Source organism: Stegostoma tigrinum, chromosome 27 (assembly GCF_030684315.1).
Source record: "Stegostoma tigrinum isolate sSteTig4 chromosome 27, sSteTig4.hap1, whole genome shotgun sequence".
NCBI classification, from domain to species: domain Eukaryota; kingdom Metazoa; phylum Chordata; class Chondrichthyes; order Orectolobiformes; family Stegostomatidae; genus Stegostoma; species Stegostoma tigrinum.
In genome coordinates, this window is record NC_081380.1 from 355934 (window position 1) to 376548 (window position 20615).

Genomic DNA, 20615 nt, shown 5'->3' on the forward strand with positions numbered 1-20615 from the left:
GCTGCGGAACCCAGTCCCGATGAGCGGGTCTGGGCTGCGGTGGACAGTCCGTGTGAGCGGGACACGGCTGCGGGGGCCAGTCCCTGTGAGCGGGTCAGGGATATGGGGCCAGTCCCTGTGAGCGGGACATGGCTGCGGGGGCCAGTACACTGTGAGCGGGTCAGGACTGTCGGGGGCAAGTCGCTGTGAGCGGGTTAGGACTGTGGGGGGCAAGTCGCTGTGAGCGGGAAAGGGCTGCGGGGCCTAGTCCGCTGTGAGCAGGACACGGCTGCAGGGGGCAGTATCTGTGAGCGGGACACAGCTCCGGGGGGCAGTACGCGGTGAGCGGGTCAGGGCTGCGGGGGGCTGTACGCGGTGAGCGGGTCAGGGCTGCGGGGGCCAGTCCCTGTGAGCGGGTCAGGGCTGCGGGGAGAAGTCACTTCGGGCGGATCAGGACTGCTGGTAGAAGTCACTGTGAGCGGGACAGGACTGCCGGGGGGAAGTCGCTGTGACCGTCTCAGGAATGCAGGGGCAAGTTGATCCAGTGAATTCAAATATGAAATTACACGAAAGACAGCAATGAATTTAAAGCATCAAGAGGTTAGGGATTTGGAATCGAGCATTAGTTCGTGGGGATGGAGCAGCGCTTGGAATATTGCCTTCAGTTCTGGTTGCTTCATTACAGGGAGGATGTGGAAGCTTTAGTGAGGGTGTAGAAGAGAGTTAGCAGGATGCTGCATGGAATGGATGGCAGGTCTTAGGAGAAAGGGTTCGGGGGCGAGGACTTTTTTCATTGGAGCAAAGAAGAATGAGAGGTGACTTGATTGAGGTATACAAGATGATGAGAGGCATAGCTGGAGTGGATAGTCAGAGATTTTTTCCCAGAGCAGAAATGACTATTACGAGGGGGAGAAATTTTAAGGTGACTGGAGGAAGGAGGAGGGGAGATGTCAGAGCTAAGTTCTTTACACAGAGAGTGGCGGGTGTGTGGAATGCACTGCTGGCAGTGGTAATGGAGTCAGATACATTTAGAGACTTTTAAGCGACTCTTGGATAGGCACATGAAGGACAGTAAAATGAAGGGTATGCAGGGTAGCTTGATCTTAGTGGGATCATAGGTCGGCACAACATCGTGGGCCGAAGGGCCTGTACTGTTCTTTGTTCTCTGTTCAGCCAAAGGTTCTTTTCTTTTGAGGAGCAGGTAATTGATTGTCGTTTTTAAAGACAGAACTGGAGGACAGAGAAAGATATCAAGGAAGGTTGCACGTTAGTGACAGTATCAACAAGTCCTCAGCAGATGCACTCTCTGAGTAACTACACTGTTTTGAAGGCGAGAGGACCAATGATATCATTAAGCCCCCCTTGTTTTTGTATTGTGTATGTCTGACATATGCGCAAATGGACAACCTCACTCTCCTGCTAAGCATAATTAATAATGAATAATGCTGCAATATTTGTCAACTCCCAAATGGGCATTGATACATTAGTAAATCTCACATCAATAAACTTACATCTCAAGGTTCTCACCTTCTAGGACTGTTTATACTGGGAAATAACCCAAACGAGGATGCTTGGCCAAGTATTTCTTTGATCTGAACTTATTTTTCAGCACCTTGGTGAAATCACGCACATCTTCACCTGATGTTGTCTAAAAATGTAAAATAAATCAAATTTAGTTCAGAATTAACAATGAACCAATCTACTCAACTCACTCTATAATCCATGCTCTCCCTGCTAAATGTCTTTGAAGATGTAAAATTGAAGAGTCTGCAACTCTGAGGGATAAAGTCGGCTATCTTTCTGTAAGATTATGATAAAGTTAGATATGTCTGAATGTGAGTTTCAGACTATTAAGCTTGAGTTTCATAGAGTCAGACAGCATGAAAACAGATCCTTTGGTCCAGAGATAATGGGAACTGCAGATGCTGGAGATTCCAAGATAATAAAATGTGAGGCTGGATGAACACAGCAGGCCAAGCAGCATCTCAGGAGCACAAAAGCTGACGTTTCGGGCCTAGACCCTGAGATGCTGCTTGGCCTGCTGTGTTCATCCAGCCTCACATTTTATTATCCTTTGGTCCAACCAGTCTATGCTGATCACAATCCCAAACTGAACTAGTTCCACCTGCCTGTGCTTGGCCCATATCTCTCCAAACATTTCTGTCATCTTTCTATCTTCTGGCTACAACATCACCTGAGAAGAATTCTCCATCTTGTGGCCAAATACTAGAACTATACAATTAAGTCAAAGGAAAGAAGTCACGGCTGTGACAGTTTCAGATTCATAGATCCCCTGACAGAAGATACAGTCCAGGATAGCAGAGAGGCTATAGACCAAGAAGTAATGGGATCTTGTCAGAAAGATGTTACAATAAACTGTGAATTCAATTGGCACAGGTAGTCTGGAAGATTCTTTTTTATTCACGGGATGTGGATGTTGCTGGCTAAGCCCAATTACCCTGGAGAAGGTGGTGGTGAGCTGCCTTCTTGAATAACTGCAGTCCTTAGAGCAGTGCTGTTCAGAAAGAAGCTCCAGAATCTTAACTCAATGACTATTAATGAACAGTGATATCGTTCCGAGTCAGGATAGTGTGTGTGGCTTGGAGGGAAACTTGCATGGGGCACTAATTACGCATTAGTGATGATAGAACAGATGTTGAAGGTGGTGGGTGGGGTACCAATCCAACAGGCTGCTTTGTCCCATATGGTTCAAGCTTCCTGAGTGTTGACGGAGCTGCACCAGTCCTGACCAGTGGAGATTACATTCCTGACTTGGGCTTGATAGATGGTGGACAGGCTTTGTGTAGACAGGGGGCTCATTATTCACTGCAGAATTCTTAACCTCTGACCTGCTCTTGTCGTCACAATAATTATAAGTTTGGTCCAATTCAGTTTCTGGAAACCTGATAAGCCTCAGCATATTGGCAGTAAAGGAGTGTAAGTCATGGGGCAATGGTTAGATTCTCCTTAATGGTGACGTTCATTGCCTGTAACTTGCACAGCACAACTACCACTTGCTTCTCTTCAGCTCAAAACTAGTTATGTTCCGTGGATATGGACTACTTCAGCATCTGAGGAGCTATGAGTGGTGCTGAACATTGCACAATCAACTGAGAACATCCCCACGTACGACCTTCTGACGGAGGGATGGCATTTGATCAAATAGTTGAAGATGGTTGAGCTCAGGGCACAAATTTACGTAACCCCCGCAGTGATGCTTTGGAGTTGGGGCAACTGACTTCCAACAACCACAACCACTTCCTTTATGGTAAGGTTCCAGCCAGCAGAGGGTTTTTCACCTGATTCTTACTGACTGCAGCTTTGCGACGGCTCCTTGATGTCATATTTGGTTGAATGGCACCTTGATGTTAAGAGCAGTTATCTACCCCTCAGCATATATTCACAGAATGCATTTGGAGTCTTAAAACTGTACCACTGGAACCAAGCAGGGATTAAGATATTTTAGACCTGATAGTATGTTTTGAGATACAACTCATCAATAGTATAGGATTCTCTGGATAAGAATGATCAGGATGTGGTAGAATTTTACATCAAGGACGAGGTTGAGAATTCGGTCTGAAACTGTTTAATATCTTAAACTTTCATTGAAGATAATTCAGGAGTATAAAGGCAGAGTTGAACTGGGAAAATAGTTTAAAAGGTAAGACCATAGAGAAACAATGGCAGATGTTTCAGGGGATATTTCATAACTCTGAACAAAAATATTGTCAATTTAGAATGAAAGGATGTACAGCTAGAATGCACCATGGTGCCATCTGTTGCTATCTAAGAAAGTTAAAGATAGTATAAATTGAAAGAAAGATTGGAAAATTGTGGAACTGGAAATATTTCAGATGTGAACAAAAGATGACCAAAGTAATAATGAGGGAGACATTAATATAAATACAGTAAAGGCTTCCACAAGTGTATCAAAAGGAAAAGAGTAAAGACAGTGAATAATGGCTCATGAGAGGGTGAGACTGGGGAATTCATGATGGGAAATGAGGGTAATGGCACAAGCTTTGAACCAATATTTTCCATCTGATTTCACAGTAGAAAACATACAAAAAATATCAATGGGCGAAAAGTAGGGAGCGAAAGGGAGAAGGAAATCCTCAAGGAAACATTGAGGAAAACTGAGAAGACGAAGTTAACAGGTTCCCTGGACCTAAAGACTTGGATCCCAGGTATGCAAAGAGTCCAACCCCACATCGTACCATCAGAGCTTTATTTCTTTTAATAATACTCCATAAACTTCAACCCCTAATTACTAGCTCCCATATTTATACAACCAACTCACACTCAATTCATCCTCAATTAATACAGACATAAAACCTGTTCCCTCACTTCGTTAGTTCTCAGGCATCCCTTCAGACTAAATTAGATGATAACATGGAGGATTATAAGAGTTGACTGCAGACATGAGATTAAATTAGGTTCCCTGCAGTGTGGAAACAGGTCCGTCAGCCCAACAAGTCCACATCGCCCCTTGCAGCATCCCACCCCACCCCTATAACCCAAACACCACTGAACACGATGGGCAATTCAGCATGGCCGATCCACCTAGCCTGCACATCTTTGGACTGCGGGAGGAAATTGGAGCACATGGAGCAAACCCATGCAGACACAGGGAGAATGTGCAAACTCCGCACAGACAGTTACCCAAGGCTGGAGTCGAACCCGGGCCCCGGCGCTGTGAGGCTGAAGAGCTAACCACTGAGTCACCGTGCTGCCCAAATGGATGTATTGGCTGTAATCTTTTCTAGATTGTGGAAAGATCCCAGCAGAATGCAGCGAAGTACGAATTTACTTCGTCTAAAGTTTGTCATTGGGAAATTGCTAGAATTTATTATTGAGAAGGCAGCAGCAAACCATTTAGATCATATTCAGGCAGATTTGATAAGTTAAGTGAAAAGGATAAATTTAAAAATATGGTGAATCCATTTGAGTTTCTACTTCAAGGAATTCTAATTCTTCAACAAACCGGGTCGTTGAAGCGAAATTAGCAGATGTCGTTAATTTGGATTTCCAAAAGGCGTACATGAAGCACAAAAATTTAGCTTCTATGCACAGCATGTATTTTAGAAGGCACGTGAGGTGCAAATCTTTATTTCAAGGAGGGAAGGAGTGAAAATCTTTCCACACAAGACATTGGTGACGCCACTCAAGGAGCACAGTGTACAGTTTTGGTCTATTAAGCGAGGATATGCTTACAACAGCAGTTCTCAGAACGTTCATGATGTTAATTCCAGGGGTAAAAAGGGTTATTTTGTGCAGAGTGAACTGGACCATGTTCAGGCTCAGCTGATAACATGCTGGGTCAAAATCCAAAATTCCCTCCCTAATGACATTGTATCTACCAACAGCAAATGTACTTTCAGCAGTTCAAGAAGGAAACTAACTGCTACCTTCTCAAGGGCAACGAGGGACAGTTGTGCTTCAGACCTCAAATGCCCGTTCTCATTTAGAAAATAATCTACGCCTCCATTTTTCCTACCAAAGCACATAACCTCACAGTGTCCCACACAGTCTCTGTCTGCCACTTCTTTGCCCAGTCTCCGAGCCTATGCAAGTCCTTCTTCAACTTCCTCACTGCTATCTGTCCCTCCATCTGTCACTGTGTCGACTGTAAACTCAGCAACAATGTCTCAGTTGCTTCGTACATATCATTAAGGTATTACGTGAACTGTTGTGGTCCCAACACTGATCCCTGCAGGACTCCACTAGTCACCAGCTGCCATCCTGTAAAAGACCCCTTTATCTACACTCTCTGCCTTCTGACAGTCAGCCAATGCTCTATCTATGGCAGTACCTTGCTAAAACACTATGGGCTCTCATCTTATTTGGTACCTTCTCAACAGCGTTCTGGAAATCCAAACAAATCACATTCACTGGCTTCCTTTTGTCTAACTTGCTCACTTTCTACTCAAAGAATTCTAACAGATTTGTCAACTATAACTTCCCCTCGATGAAGCTGTGCTGATTCAGCCCGATTTTGTCATGTACTTCCAAGGTCTCTGCAATCTCATCCTTAATAATGGACTCTAAAATCTTACCAATGATTGAGGTCAGGATAACTGGCCTATAATTTCCCTTCTTCTGCCTCTCTCTTTTCATAAACAGGGGTGTTGCTTTAGCCATTTTCCAAATCCCTGAGATCCTCCCTATCTCCAGTGATTCCTGAAAGATCACCACTAATGCCTCAACAATTTCTTCAGCTATCTCCTTCAGAACTCTGCAGTACAGTCCATCTGGTCCAGGGGTGATTGGTCCACCTTCAGACTTTTCTGCTTCCCGAGCACCTTTTCCTTAGTTATGGCTATGAAATTCACCACTGCCCCTAACTCTCAAAGTTCTAGTATGCGATGGGTGTTTTCCACCATGAAGACTGATACAAAGTACCTGTTCAGTTCCTCTTCCATTTCTTCATTCCTCATACTGATTCTTCAGCCTCCTTTTCCAGTGATCTACTGCTACTTTTTAATGTCAGTTGCAATACTGGTCGAAGACGATATCACAGCTGTACTGAAGGAGGGCCCCATGGAGGGCTCAAGCATTGAGGCAATATGGGTAGAACTCAGAAATAGGAAGGATGCAGTAACAATGCTGGGGCTGTACTACAGGCCTCCCAACAGCGAGCGTGAGATAGAGGTACAAATATGTAAACAGATAATGGAAAGGTGTTGGAGAAACAGGGTGGTGGTGATGGGAGATTTTAATTTTCCCAACATTGACTGGGATTCACTTAGTGTTAGGGGTCAAGATGGAGCAGGATTTGTAAGGTGTGTCCAGGAGGGTTTTCAAGAGCAGTGTGTATGTAGTCCAACTCGGGAAGGGGCCATACTGGACCTGGTGCTGGGGAATGAACCCAGCCAGATGGTTGAAATTACAGCAGGGAGTGACTTTGGAAATAGCGACCACAATTCCCTAAGTTTTACAATACTCATCGACAAGGATGGCAGTGGTCCTAAAGGAAGAGTTCTAAACTGGGGGAAGGCCAACTATACCAAGATTTGGCAGCATCTGGGGAATTTAGATTGGGAGAAACTGTTTGAAGGTAAATCCACATTTGATATGTGGGAGGCTTTGAAAGAGAGTTTGATTAGCGTGCAGGACATGTTCCTGTGAAAATGAGGAACAGAAAAGGCAAGATGAGGGAACCATGGGTGACAGATGAAATTGTGAGACTAGCCAAGAGGAAAAAGGAAGCATAGATTAGGTCCAGGCGACTGAAGAGAGATGAATCTTTGGAAGAACACGGGGAATTTCGAGCGCATCTGAAACGAGGGATGAAGAGGGCTAAGAGAAGACATGAGATATTGCTGGCAAACATGGTTAAGGAAAATCCCAAAGCCTTTTATTCATATATAAAGAGCAAGAGGGTAACTAGAGGAAGGATTGGCCCACTTAAGGACAAAGAAGCAACGTTATGCACTGAGTCAGAGAAAATGGGTGACATTCTTAACAGAGATAATGGGAACTGCAGATGCTGGAGAATTCCAAGATAATACAATGTGAGGCTGGATGAACACAGCAGGCCAAGCAGCATCTCAGGAGCTTTTGTGCTCCTGAGATGCTGCTTGGCCTGCTGTGTTCATCCAGCCTCCCATTGTATTATCTTGACATTCTTAACAAATACTTTGCATCGGTATTCATCAAGGGGAGGGACATGACAGATGGTGATGTGAGGGATAGATGTTTGCTTACTCCAGGTCAAGTTGACACAAGGAAGGATGAAGTGTTGGGTCTCCAAAAAGGCATTAAGGTGGGGATCTATACCAGGTTATTGAGGGAAGCGAGACAGGAAATAGCCGGGGCCTTAACAGATACCTTTGCAGCATCCTTAGACACGGGTGAGGTCCCGGAGGACTGGAGACTTGCTCATGTTGTCGCCTTGTTTAAGAAGGTTAGCAAGGATAACCCAGGTAATTATTGACCAGTGAGCCTGACGTCAGTGGTCGGGAAGCTACTGGAGAAGATACTGAGGGATAGGATCTGTTCCCATTTGGAAGCAAATCAGCTTATCAGTGATAGGCAACATGGTTTTGTGCAGGGAAGGTCATGTCTAACCAACTTAATAGAATTCTTTGACGACGTGACAAAGTTGATTGAAAGGGAAAGGCTGTAGATGTCATTTACATGGACTTCAGTAAGGTGTTTGATAAGGTTCCCCATGGCAGGCTGATGGAGAAAGTGAAGTCGCATGGGGTCCAGGGTGTGCTCGCTCGATGGATAAAAAAAAAATGGGCTCGGCAACAGGAGACAGAGAGTAGCGGTAGTAAGGAGTTTCTCAAATTGGAGACCTGTGACCAGTGGTGTTCCACAAGGTTCTGTGCTGGGACCACTGTTGTTTGTGATATACGTAAATGATTTGGAGGAAGGTGTAGGTGGTCTGATCAGCAAGTTTGCAGATGACACTAAGATTGGTGGAGCAGCAGATAGTGAGGGGGACTGTCAGAGATTACAGCAGAATATAGATAGACTGCAGAGTGTGGCAGATAAATGGCAGATGGAGTTCGATCCGGGCAAATGTGAGGTGATGCATTTTGGAAGATCTAATTCAAGGGCGAACTATACAGTAAATGGTAAAGTCCTAGGGAAAATTGATGAACAGAGAGACCTGGGTGTTCAGGTCCATTGTTCCCTGGAGGTGGCAAGCCAGGTGAAGAGGGTGGTCAAGAAGGCATACGGCATGCTTTCCTTCATCGGACGGGGTATTGGGTACAAGAGTTAGCAGGTCATGTACTGTTGTATAAGACTTTGGTTCAGCCACATTTAGAGTACTGTGTACGTTACCAAAAGGACGTGGACGCTTTGGGCAGGGTGCAGCGGAGGTTCACCAGGATGTTGCCTGGTATGGAGGGTGCTAGCTATGAAGAGAGGTTGAGTAGATTAGGATTATGTTCATGAGAAAGATGGAGATTGGGGGTACCTGATGAGGTCTACAAAATCATGAGGGGAGAGACAGGGTGGATAGCAAGAAGCTTATTCCCCAGAGTGGGGGACTCAATTACTAGGGGTCATGAGTTCAGAGTGAGAGGAGGAAAGTTTAAGGGAGATAGGCGTGGAAAGTTCTATACACAGAGGGTGGTGGGTGCCTGGAACGCGGTGCCAGCGGAGCTGGTAGATGCAGACACATGAGCGTCTTTTCAGATATATCTGGACAGATACCTGCAACAGGTATGAGATTGTTGCTCCCTGTACGGTTGAGGAAAAGGACTGTGGACAGGATGAGCCAGCTGACCATGGCACCGTGGCGCACAAGGTCATTCAAGAGGGGGGGAGCAAAAAGACAGGTAGTTGTGATCAGGGATTCTATAATTAGAGGGACAGATAGTATCCTGTGCAAGCTGCATCGGGCGTCCCGCACGGTGTGTTGCCTGCCCGGTGCCAGGGTGCGAGACATCTCCGACCGGGTTGAAAAGATATTGGAGCAGGAGGGGGAAGATCCGGTTGTTGTGGTCCACGTTGGGACTAACATCATAGGCAAAGCTAGGGTAGAGGTCCTGCTCAGGGATTATGAAACACGAGGAAAGAAATTGAAGTACAGGTCCTCAAGGGTCATAATCTCTGGATTACTGCCCGAGCCACGTGCCAATTGGCAAAGGGAAAAGAAAGTTAGGGAAGTAAACATGTGGCGAAGGAATTGGTGTGGGAAAGAGGGATTCCATTTCATGGGGCATTGGCATCAGTTTTGGAACCGGGGGGGATCTGTACCATCGGGACAGTCTCCACCTGAACCGATCTGGAACCAGTGTTCCAGCAAAAAAGATGAATAGGGTGGTCAGTAAGACTTTAAACTCGTGAGTCGGGGGGAAGGGAAAGTGAAAGAGACAGGGAGTATGGAGTTAAATGGAAAGATAAGCAACAGGATAGCATGTGTACAGGTGGATTTCAGCTCGAGGCAGACTAGGAATACAGCAAAAAGGAAGGATAACTTAAGGCATCTTGGCATGTCCAACCTCTCTCATATTGATTAGAAAGCTCGCATTGAGACACTTCATCTAAATGCTCTTAGCATTCGCAACAAAGTAGATGAATTAACAGCACAAATCCTCTTGAATGATTATGATGTGGTTGGCAGCACAGAGACATGGTTGCAGGGAGCTCAGGACTGGCAGTTAAACATCCAAGGATTCACAACATATCGAAAAGAGAGGGAGGTGGGCAGAGCGGGTGGGGTTCCCTTGTTCGTTAAGAATGGAATGAGATCTACGGCACTAAATGACATAGGGTCAGAAGATGTGGAGTCTATGTGGGTGGAATTGAGGAACCACAAAGGCAAAAAAAACTATAATGGGAGTTATGTACACACCTCCTAACAGTGATCAGGATGAGGGGCGCAAGATGCACCAAGAAATAAATAGGGCACGTCAGAAAGGCAAGGTCACGGTGATCATGGGGGACTTCAACATGCAGGTGGATTGGGTGAATAATGTTGCTGGTGGATCCAAAGAAAAAGAGTTCATGGAATGTTTGCAGGATGGCTTTTTGGAACAGCTTGTGATGGAGCCCAGAAGGGAACAGGCTATTCTGGACTTGGTGCTATGCACTGAGCCAGACTTTACAAAAGATCTTAAAGTAAGGGAACACTTAGGAGGCAGTGATCATAATATGGGAGAGTTCGGTCTGCAGTTTGAAAGACAGAAGGCAAAATCGGATGGAATGGTATTCCAGTTAAATAAAGGTAATTACAGGGGCATGAGAGGGGAATTGACGAAGATCGACTGGAAGCAGAGCCTAGCGGGGAAGACAGTACACCAACAATGGCAGGAGTTGAGACGTGTTATTGAGGACAGAGTACAGAGGTTCATGCCAAAGAAAACAAAGATTATCTGGGGTGGGATTAGACAGCCAGGGCTGACAAAGGAAGTCAGGAAATATATCAAAGTAAAAGAGACAGCCTATAAAGTGGCCAAGAGCACTGGGAAATCAGCAGATTGGGAAGGCTACTAAAACAGACAGAGGATAACAAAGAGAGCAACAAGGAAGGAGAAGATCATTTTGAAGGTAGGCTAGCTCGTAATATTAGAAATGATAGTCAAAGCTTCATTCAATACACAAGAAACAAATGAGAGGCCAAAGTAGATATTGGGCCGCTCCAAATTGATGCTGGAAGGCTAGTAATGGGAGATCAGGGAATAGCTGAAGAACTCAATAAGTACTTTGCGTCAGTCTTCACAGTGGAAGACATGAGTAGTATGCCAACAATTAGGGAGAGTCAGGGGGCAGAGTTGAGTACGGTAGGCATTTCAAAAGAGAAAGTGCTAGAAAACCTAAAGGGTCTAAAAATTGATAAATCTCCTGGCCCCGATGGGCTACATCCTAGAGTTCTGTGGGAGGTGGCTGAGGAAATCGCGGAGGCATTGGTCGTGATCTTTCAAAAGTCACTGGAGTCAGGGAAAGTCCCAGATGATTGGAAAATTGCTGTTGTAACTCACTTGTTTAAGAAAGGATCAAGGCAAAAGATGGAAAATTACAGGCCGATTAGCCTAACCTCAGTAGTTGGTAAAATTCTAGAATCCATTGTCAAGGATGAGATTTCTAAATTCCTGGAAGTGCAGGGTCAGATTAAAACAAGTCAGCATGGATTTAGTCAGGGGACGTCGTGCCTATTAGAATTCTTTGAAGAGGTAACAAGTATGTTAAACCAGGGAATCCCAGTAGATGTTATCTATCTAGACTTCCAAAAGGCCTTTGATACAGTGCCTCACAGGACGCTGCTGAGCAAGGTGAGGGCCCATGGTGTTCAAGGTGAGCTACTGGCTTGGATTGAGGACTGGCTGTCTGACAGAAGGCAGAGAGTTGGGATAAAAGGCTCTTTTTCAGAATGGCAACCGGTGACGAGCGGTGTCCCGCAGGGTTCAGTGTTGGGGCCACATCTGTTCACCTTATATATTAATGATCTGGATGAAGGGACTGGGGGCATTCTGGCGAAGTTTGCCGATGATACGAAGATAGGTGGACAGTCAGGTCGTACTGAGGAGGTGGGGAAGCTGCAGAAAGATGTAGACAGTTTAGGAGAGTGACCCAGGAAATGGCTGATGAAATTCAATGTGAGTAAATGTGAGGTTTTGCACTTTGGAAAAAAGAATACAGGCATGGACTATTTTCTAAATGGTGAGAAAATTCGCAAGTCAGAAGTGCCAAGGGATCTGGAAGTGTTGGTCCAGGATTGTCTACAAGTTAACTTGAAGGTCGAGTCCGTAATTAAGAAAGCGAACGTAATGTTGTTGTTTATCTCAAGAGAGTTGGAATATAAAAGCAGCGATGTGCTTCTGAGGCTTTAGAAGGCTCTAGTTAGGCCCCATTTAGAATACTGTGTCCAATTTTGAACCTCAGGAAGGACATACTAGCCCTGGAGCATGTCCGGCGGAGATTCACACGGATGATCCCTGGAATGGTAGGTTTAACGTATGATGAACGGCTAAGGATCCTGGGATAGTCCTCGTTAGAGTTTGGAAGGTTGAGGGGAGATCTAATAGAAACTTGCAAGATAATGTATGGTTTAGAAGGAGTGGACGCTAGGAAGTTGTTTCCGCTAGGCGGGGAGACTTGGACACGTGGGCACAGCCTTAAAATTAGAGGGGGTAAATTTAAAACTGAAATGAGACGACATTTTTTCAGCCAGAGAGTGGTGGTCTTGTGGAATTCATTGCCGCAGAGTGCATGGAGGCCGGGACGTTGGATGCCTTCAAGGCAGACATCGACAAATTCTTGATCTCAAAAGGAATCAAGGGCTATGGGGAGAGTGCAGGCAAGTGGTGTTGAAATGCCCATCAGCCATGACTGAAATGGCGGAGTGGACTTGATGGGCCGAATGGCCTTACTTCCACTCCTATGTCTTATGGTCTTATGGACAGGTACATGGATAGGCAGGGAGCAAATGGACACAGACCCTTAGAAAATAGGTGACAGGTTAGACAGAGGATCTCGATCGGAGCAGGCTCGGAGGGCCGAAGGGCCTGTTCCTGTGCTGTAATTTTCTTTGTTCTCTTTATTTGTACTCTTGCCTTTCTCATACCTTTTCTAGCTGAAAAAAACTCATGCAATTTTTTTCCATATTACCCTCGTTAATATTGCCCTCAAATTTCATCATCTTCCCCCTTATTGCCTTTTTACATGTCCGCCGCTAGTTTTCGAAAGGCTTCCCAATCCACTGGCTTCCCACGAACCACACCACATTTTATGCTTTTTCTTTTGCTTTCATCCTGTCCCTGACTGATCTTGTTAGCCGTGGTTGCTGATCCTTTCCTGATCTCAACTCCACTCTCCTGCCTGCTCCCCATGGCCCTTTCTCCCTATTTTTCATCAGAAACATATCTATTTCTTTCTTGAATCGGTCGATTGGTGCTGCCTCCATTGCATTCAGGGGCAATGAATTCCACAGATTCACAACTCTCTCCTCATCTCCATTTTGAACATTCCATCTCTCACTCGATAGCTACAGCTTCTTGTTTGAGACTGTCCCACAATGGCGAACATGTGCTCAATGCCCATCTTTTCAATCCCCTTTACTATTTTATATACCTCAATCAGAACCACCCCCTCACTCTCTCAAACACCAGCAAGTACAGGCACAAGCTACTCAGCAACTTCTCATATGACAGCCCTTTCATCCCGGGAATCAATCAGTCCAACCTCCTCTGAACTGCCTCCAGTGCAGATGTATCCATCCTCAGTAAGGGGATCAAAACTGGACACAATACTTTGGTCTCACCAACACCCAATGTGTTCGGAAAAACACTGTGTTACTTTAATGATCCAGTCCTTTGGTGATAAATGCCAGAGTTCCATCTGCCTTTCTTATGCTATGCTCTTCCTGCATACCCACTTTCAGCTACAAAGACAGCCAGACAACTCTGCACTGACACACTTTGAACCTTCCCTCCATTTAAATAAAAATGCGCCCTTTTTTTCATGGACAAAATAGGCAAGCCTTGTGCTTATGCACATTAACCACCTGCCAGATTCTGGTCCATTCTCCTCGCCTGTCAATATTCAGCTGCCTCTGTTTTATTTCACATCACAGGCTGTTTTCCCATCTCTTTCAGAATCATCCACGCATTCTGTTATGTTACATTTTGTCTCTGCTTACAGATCATTTGTATACGTTACAAATAATTCAGGTCAGAGACCTGAACCCCGCAGCAACCCACCAGTAACAATTCACCATCCAGGCAAAGACTCATTTATCCTGACACTCAGCTTTCTGTCAGTTAGCCAGCCCTTTATTCAAACCAATATTCTACCCTTAATCCCCTTGGATCTAACCTTCTGGTTCACTTTTTTATGCAGCAACTGGTCAAATTCTTTCTGGAAATCTCGATATGCCACATCCCTCGGATCCCTGTACAAGATCCTCAATTCTGCCACCTCATCAGCTCCTGACTTCATTACAGCTTTTGTTCAAACATGGTCAAAAGAGTTGAATTCCCGAGGTGAGCTAAGGATGGCTACATTTGACCGAGTGTGGCATCAAAGAGCGCTCGCATAACTGGAGCTGGTGGGAATCCAGCAGAAACTCACCACTGGTTGGAATAATATCTGTACAGAGGACGATATTTTTTCATTCTTGAATCGGAAAGACGTAATTGCTGGTTAGACCTGCTTTTATTGCCCATCCCAAATTGCCCAACTGATATCTGGAGTTCCATGTAGGCCACAGCAGGCCACGCAGTTTCCTTCCCTAAAGAACATAAGTGAATCAGATGGGGTTTTCCGACAATTGGCAATGGATTTACGATCATCATTAGACGCTTAATTCCAGATTTTCATTGAATTTAAATTCCATTATGTGCCATGGTGGAATTTGAACCAGGTCCTCAGAACATTACCTGAGTGTTTGGATTAATAGTCTAGTCATAATACCATTAGGTCATCGCCTCTCATGATTGGCATTTTGGTTGTTAGAGGTCACCTGCAGGAGGTCCTGAGGGTACAGTCCGAAGCCTAACCATCTTCAGCTGATTTATCCCATCATCTCTCCATCATAAGCTCAGAAGTGGGGATGTTCACCAGGGATAGCAGAATATTCAGCATCATTCACCACTCCTCAGATACTGAATCTGTCCATGTCCAAATGCAACAAGGCCGGAACGATGTCTCGGCTTGGGCTGGTAATTGGCAAGTCGCATTTATACTGCACAAATACCAGGTAATGACCATCTCCAGGAAGAGAAAATCCATAAATTGTCCCTTGACATTCAAAGGTGTCACCATCACTGAATTGTCCGCTATCAAAATCCCGGGTTTTACCACTGAACAGAAATTCAACTGGACTTCCTATTTAAATGCAGTGGCTACTAGAGCAGGCCCAAAGCTCCGATTACTGCATCAAGTGACTCACCTCCTGATTCCCCAAGCCTGTCCACCAGCTACATGGAACAAGTCAGAAGAATGGTGGAATAATCCCCACTTGCCTAGATGGGTGCAGCTGCGAAAGCACTCAAGAAGTTCGACACCATCCAGGAAAAAGCAGCCTCCTCCCTGCAGTGCTCAATAGCAGCAGTGTGCACCATCTATGAGATGCACTGAGAAATCTGCAAAAGATCCTGAGACAGGACTTTCCAAACCTATGACAAATTTCATCTACAAGGGCAAGCGTAACAGATATATGGGAACAGCACCACCTACAACACCCTGTCTAAGCCACTCACCATCTCAACTTGGAAATATATTGCTGTTCTTTCACTACCACTGGGTCAAAGTCCTGGAAATTCTCCCCTGGCTGACTGAGTCTACCTACAGCACATGGGCTACATTGATTCACCAATTACAAGGGTAACTAAGGATGGGAAGTAAATGCTGGCCCAGTTAGCGATGCCAATGGCCCAGAAACAAATAACAATTAAGTATCACCTATCTCCTCCTAATTCCAGTTTCTCATGCAGCACCATTCTGATTATTCTATAAAACCTGGTCTTTCTGTGGCAATGCTCAAAGCTACACACAGTACTCATTTGTGATCAAATCACATTCTGCACAATATTAAGAGCCATCACTGGCTGATGAGTATGATTGCCCAGCTTGGAAATTCCATATCACAGGTCATGAGCTCTGTGTGGGTTGATTAGCCTCAACTAGAGCCACATATCTGACCACATGTTGAGGAGGTCTTTCAGTGTGATGGAAGTGGTCTTGGCCTTGAGAACACCAGCATTCCTTTCTCCAGTTCCTTTCCCACACTTCAACTTCTTGTCTGGCGCTGTTGAAGAATTATGTGCCTTCATACAGGAGATTCACCAAGTTGGTTTCTTCTGAATGGGGATATCCCATACTTTGACCTCGATGTAGTATTTCTTGAAGGAACATTTCAAGGTGTTTGAAATGCTTCCTTTTACTTCTTGATCAGATGCCTTCCTTGAGTTGGCAAAAATTTACTTTGGTAGTCATAACTTAGGCATCCAAAGTACATGGCCAGCCCAATGGGGTTTGTTTCAAATCATCATGGCATCAATGCTGATGCTAGGAGGTTTTTCCTCCTAGCTGATGTGGAGAATCCATGACAAAACTGTGCTGAAAGGGTCTTGAAGTGGCAGCTCTATGTTATCCAGGTTTCACAGTCATATAGAAGAGGCTGAACGATGCATGCCTTGAACTCAAGGATCTTGCGATCAGCAGAGATGTCACAATTGAGCATTCTCATCCTCTGGAGTCCAAAGGTGCCACTCGCAGATTGGACGTAATGTTAGAATCTCTGTATCGATGTCAGCCTTAAAAGAGAGAGAGCGTCCCATCTAAGGGAAATGTTCTACATTTGGGAGAATTTCTCTATTAATTTTGATGAAAAGATGGGCCACAACTTGACAGATTGGTAAAGGATTTGAGTCATCTTGAGGTTCGAACACAGAACATAACAGCGCAGTACAGGCCCTTTCGGCCTTGATGTTGTGAAACCAACCTGAAGCCCATCAAAACTACACTATTCCATTATCATCCATATGTTTATCCAACGACCATTTCAATGCCCTTCAAGTTGGCAAGTCTACTACTGTTGCAGGCAGGGCATTCCATGCCGTTACTACTCTCTGAGTAAAGAACCTACCTCTGGCTTCTGTCCTATATCTATCACCCCTCAATTTAAAGCTATGCCCCACCGTGTCAAACATGGCCATCCGAGCCAAACGACTCTCACTGTCCACCCAATCTCATGCTCTGATCATCTTGTATGGTTCTATTAAGTCGCCTCTTAATCTTCTTCTCTCGAACGAAAACAGCCTCAAGTCCCTCAGCCTTTCCTCATAACGCCTTCCCTCCATACCAGGCAACATCCTGGTAAATCTCCTCTGCACCCTTTCCAACGCTTCCACATCCTTCCTATGATGCGGCGACCAGAACTGTACGTAATACTCCGAGTGCGGCTGCACCAGAGTTTTGTACAGCTGCAACATGCCCTCATGGCTCCGAAACTCAATCCCTCTACCAATGAAGCCTAACACACGGTATGCCTTCCTAACAACCCCATCAACCTGGGTGGCAAATTTAAGGTTGAGGCTAATTCTTCAGTATACTTCTGCAAAGGCCTTAAGGGAGATTTGAAGACTTCTGCGAGCGGAAATGACGTTGTGAACCACATACTGAAGTTCCAGAAGCGAGGTCAGTGTCATTTTCTTCTGTGATTTTAACTGGTTGAGGTGAAAAGGTTTTCCATCCATCCTGTTCAGGCCACTGGGAAGCTTGTTCTTGATGAGATTAAGAATGGTGGTGACAAAGCTGGAGAAAAGAGTGGGCGTGAGCCTCAACTTGACCTCAAAGAGCTTCTGCACAACATTGTATTTCTGGTATTGAAGCCTGATTTAAGCTGTTGGCCTTTTATCATTTTAGCAAACTACTTCAACTTTGAGGGCAGATTGTATTTAAATGGTTAAATCCCTAAGTTTCCACAGATCGGAATAATTCTATCAAGTGGAACAATGTATTACTCACTGAAGTGCAGTACTCCACCATTGGGTAATGTAACTTGTGCCCCTTGGATGTGCGTCCCGAAAAGAAACAGCTTCGGCAGATGTCATAATTTCAGTGTTTGAGGCTGCGGCACCGATTAAGGAAGAACAAGAAGTAAGAGAAATGTTCATTTTTGTTTGGATATTTTTAACCATCCAAGGAATGCAAGTTAAGTAGTTAAATTATGTATTTTTTTTTATTTTGAAGAAACGGCAAAATTGTGTGGGGAGAAGCAAATGCTAGGTCAGTCAAGGAAAACTGTCCCAACTCCCCCAGTCAATTTTCATAATGGGATATCCCATCCCTGGAATTATTTAAATTGCTTCTGCTCTGCAACGTTCCCATAGTATGGAAGGTTTTCATCTGCCATGGTGGCATAAACCACCAGAGTAACCTTGCCAGAATCTTCCTGGAAAAGGTAAATCTGACGAGCAGCGATTGTAACATGTGAAGCTGTAAAGGCAACACTGAAGGAGGAGGACACACATTTTCAGCTCAGACAGCAGAAGGGAAGTACTCCAGGGAAAGAGAAGAAATAGCGAAGAAATAAACTGCAATAATGGCTGAGTCACAGTGGTATAGTGGCAATATCATTGAGCTAAATGCTCTGGAGAATGTAGGTTCATGTTCCAACACTGTAGCTGGTCAAATTTACATTTCATTAAAAAATACCCAGAACTAAAAGTTATTTCCAGCAACACTATCATGAAACTATCAACAAATGTTGGTAAAAACCCATCCGATTCACTCATGTCCTTTCGGGGAGTATTCGATCATCCTTACACCACTACATGTGGCTGCAGAGCCACAGCAATGTAGGTAGCTCTGAACCACCCTCCCAGCCATCCACTCAGTTCAACGGCAATTAGTGAAGGACAACAAATGATAACTTCACCAGTGATAGCCAAATCCCTTGCAAGAATGGAAAATGTTCTCTTGAAATGGAAGGACTTGATCAATGTGTTGTGAAATTATCAACAGATGAATGGATAGAACTGCATACAGAATGTAGGTCATCAATACGATGAGATGGTGCAAAACAGAGGATATTGCCTTCAGGATTCCTGTCATGAAGCCAAACTCTGAGACTCAGCAAGCACTCAAATGTGTGAGCAGAAACTAAATAGCCATGAAAACCAACATAAAAGTACAAACAGCAGGCTCTTAAAATTTTTGGAGATATGCAAGGCAATATTAAATTATGCACTGAAGTGGTTAAGTTCAGTTAATCCTCTTGTAAATAGCACTGCTAACAGGAAACTCACTGTCAATTACAGATTAGTCCAGAATTTTCAAGGCAATAGATAAAGTGAAGCAGAATACCAGTTTCCGTGAGGAACAAACATAATTTGGAAGTTAAAGGGATGAAAGGAGTTACTTTTCTGAACAACATTCGGAAGAAACACAGACAGACGGTTGATTGAGAAGATGAAACATGAGAAGATGGTAAGGAAAGAAATAGATTTGGAAGCAACAGTGTGGTAGAATTGTGGAAGTTCACTGGCCTCACGCAACATCAGGAACCAATACATTTGATCTTTATAGAACAGAATGTCAGAGAAGGGGGGCTCTCTTCCCAAATGGTCAAGCTTACAAAATGTAGGAAAAAGGCTGCCTTCCTCTTGGTGCTTCTCACTGGATGAACACGCGAGGAAAGTTGTGCTTATTGGTTGCGGACCTATTGGTGGTTGGTTCATTCATATCAGGCAGATTCTCCAACAGCGGGTGAAGGTGTGGTCACAGTCTTCGCTCGGGGCAACTGAATCTATTCCTCTTCTTTGTTCTTTCATGCAAGTTCTGTGTTTGGATTCCTGATTGCGGCTACAAAATCTCCTATCTGTCCCTCGAACTGTCAAGTCTGCGATCACTCATGTCCTGTTTACCTCACCCTTTTCCGCCGTGTCCCAGAGCCAATTACACTTTACTTTAAAGTAATTTTAAGTCCAAATCACAGTAAAAGGAAGCCATTTGGTCCATCATGTTTGAACTAGATCTCCAAATACATATCACAAATTAGTGCCTTTTCCTTAACCTGCACATTATTTCTCTTTAACTAATCAACTAGTGCTTTCTTGCATCTTTTACTGAAACTGCCTCCTCGAGGTAATGCATTCTATAGACTGTGATAAAGCTATTTCTTACACTGCAGTTACTTCTTTAGTCAATCACTTCAAACCTCTGCATCTTATTCTCAATTCTGTCACAAGTAGCAAAGTCTTCCCCTCGTCTACTCTGACCAGACCTCAAATGATTTTGCAAGATTCAAAATAATCTCTTCTAAGTCTCAGCATCTTCGAGGAAAGCTGTCCCAATTCCTCTAATCAATTTTCATAATGAGATATCTCAACCCTGGAATCGTTATTGTAAATTGGTCCTGCTCTGTCTCTCTCCAACATTTTCACAAAGTTCCCTTCGCACGGAAGGTTTTCATTTGCCATGGTGGTATAAACCTATTCAGAAGTAACCTTGCCAGAATCTTCCCAGCAATGCAAAGGCTGGTGATCTCATGGTTCTTTGAGCAATCTGACATTTCTCCTTCAGTTTTGTACAAGATATGGCATCTTAAAGATTCTGTGAAATCCTGCCCTGTTCCTCATAGTCCATGAAAAGCTAACAGATCTTGGCCTTCAGAGTTAGGCCACCATTCCTCAAGCTTCAGATGGAATTCAATTGACTCCGGGTCGTTGTTG

The 20615-nt window shown here is 44.5% G+C and overlaps 1 protein-coding gene across 1 annotated transcript in view; it reads right to left on the reverse strand.

The window, feature by feature from the left end:
• Positions 1-20615, reverse strand: part of LOC132211036 (utrophin-like) — a 153317-nt gene that overhangs the window by 6845 nt on the left and 125857 nt on the right. Inside the window, exon 4 of the mRNA XM_059655508.1 lies at positions 1507-1627. Within this exon, the coding sequence (XP_059511491.1) occupies positions 1585-1627 (43 nt within the window). The 3' untranslated portion in view covers positions 1507-1584. The remainder of the gene's footprint in view (positions 1-1506; positions 1628-20615) is intronic.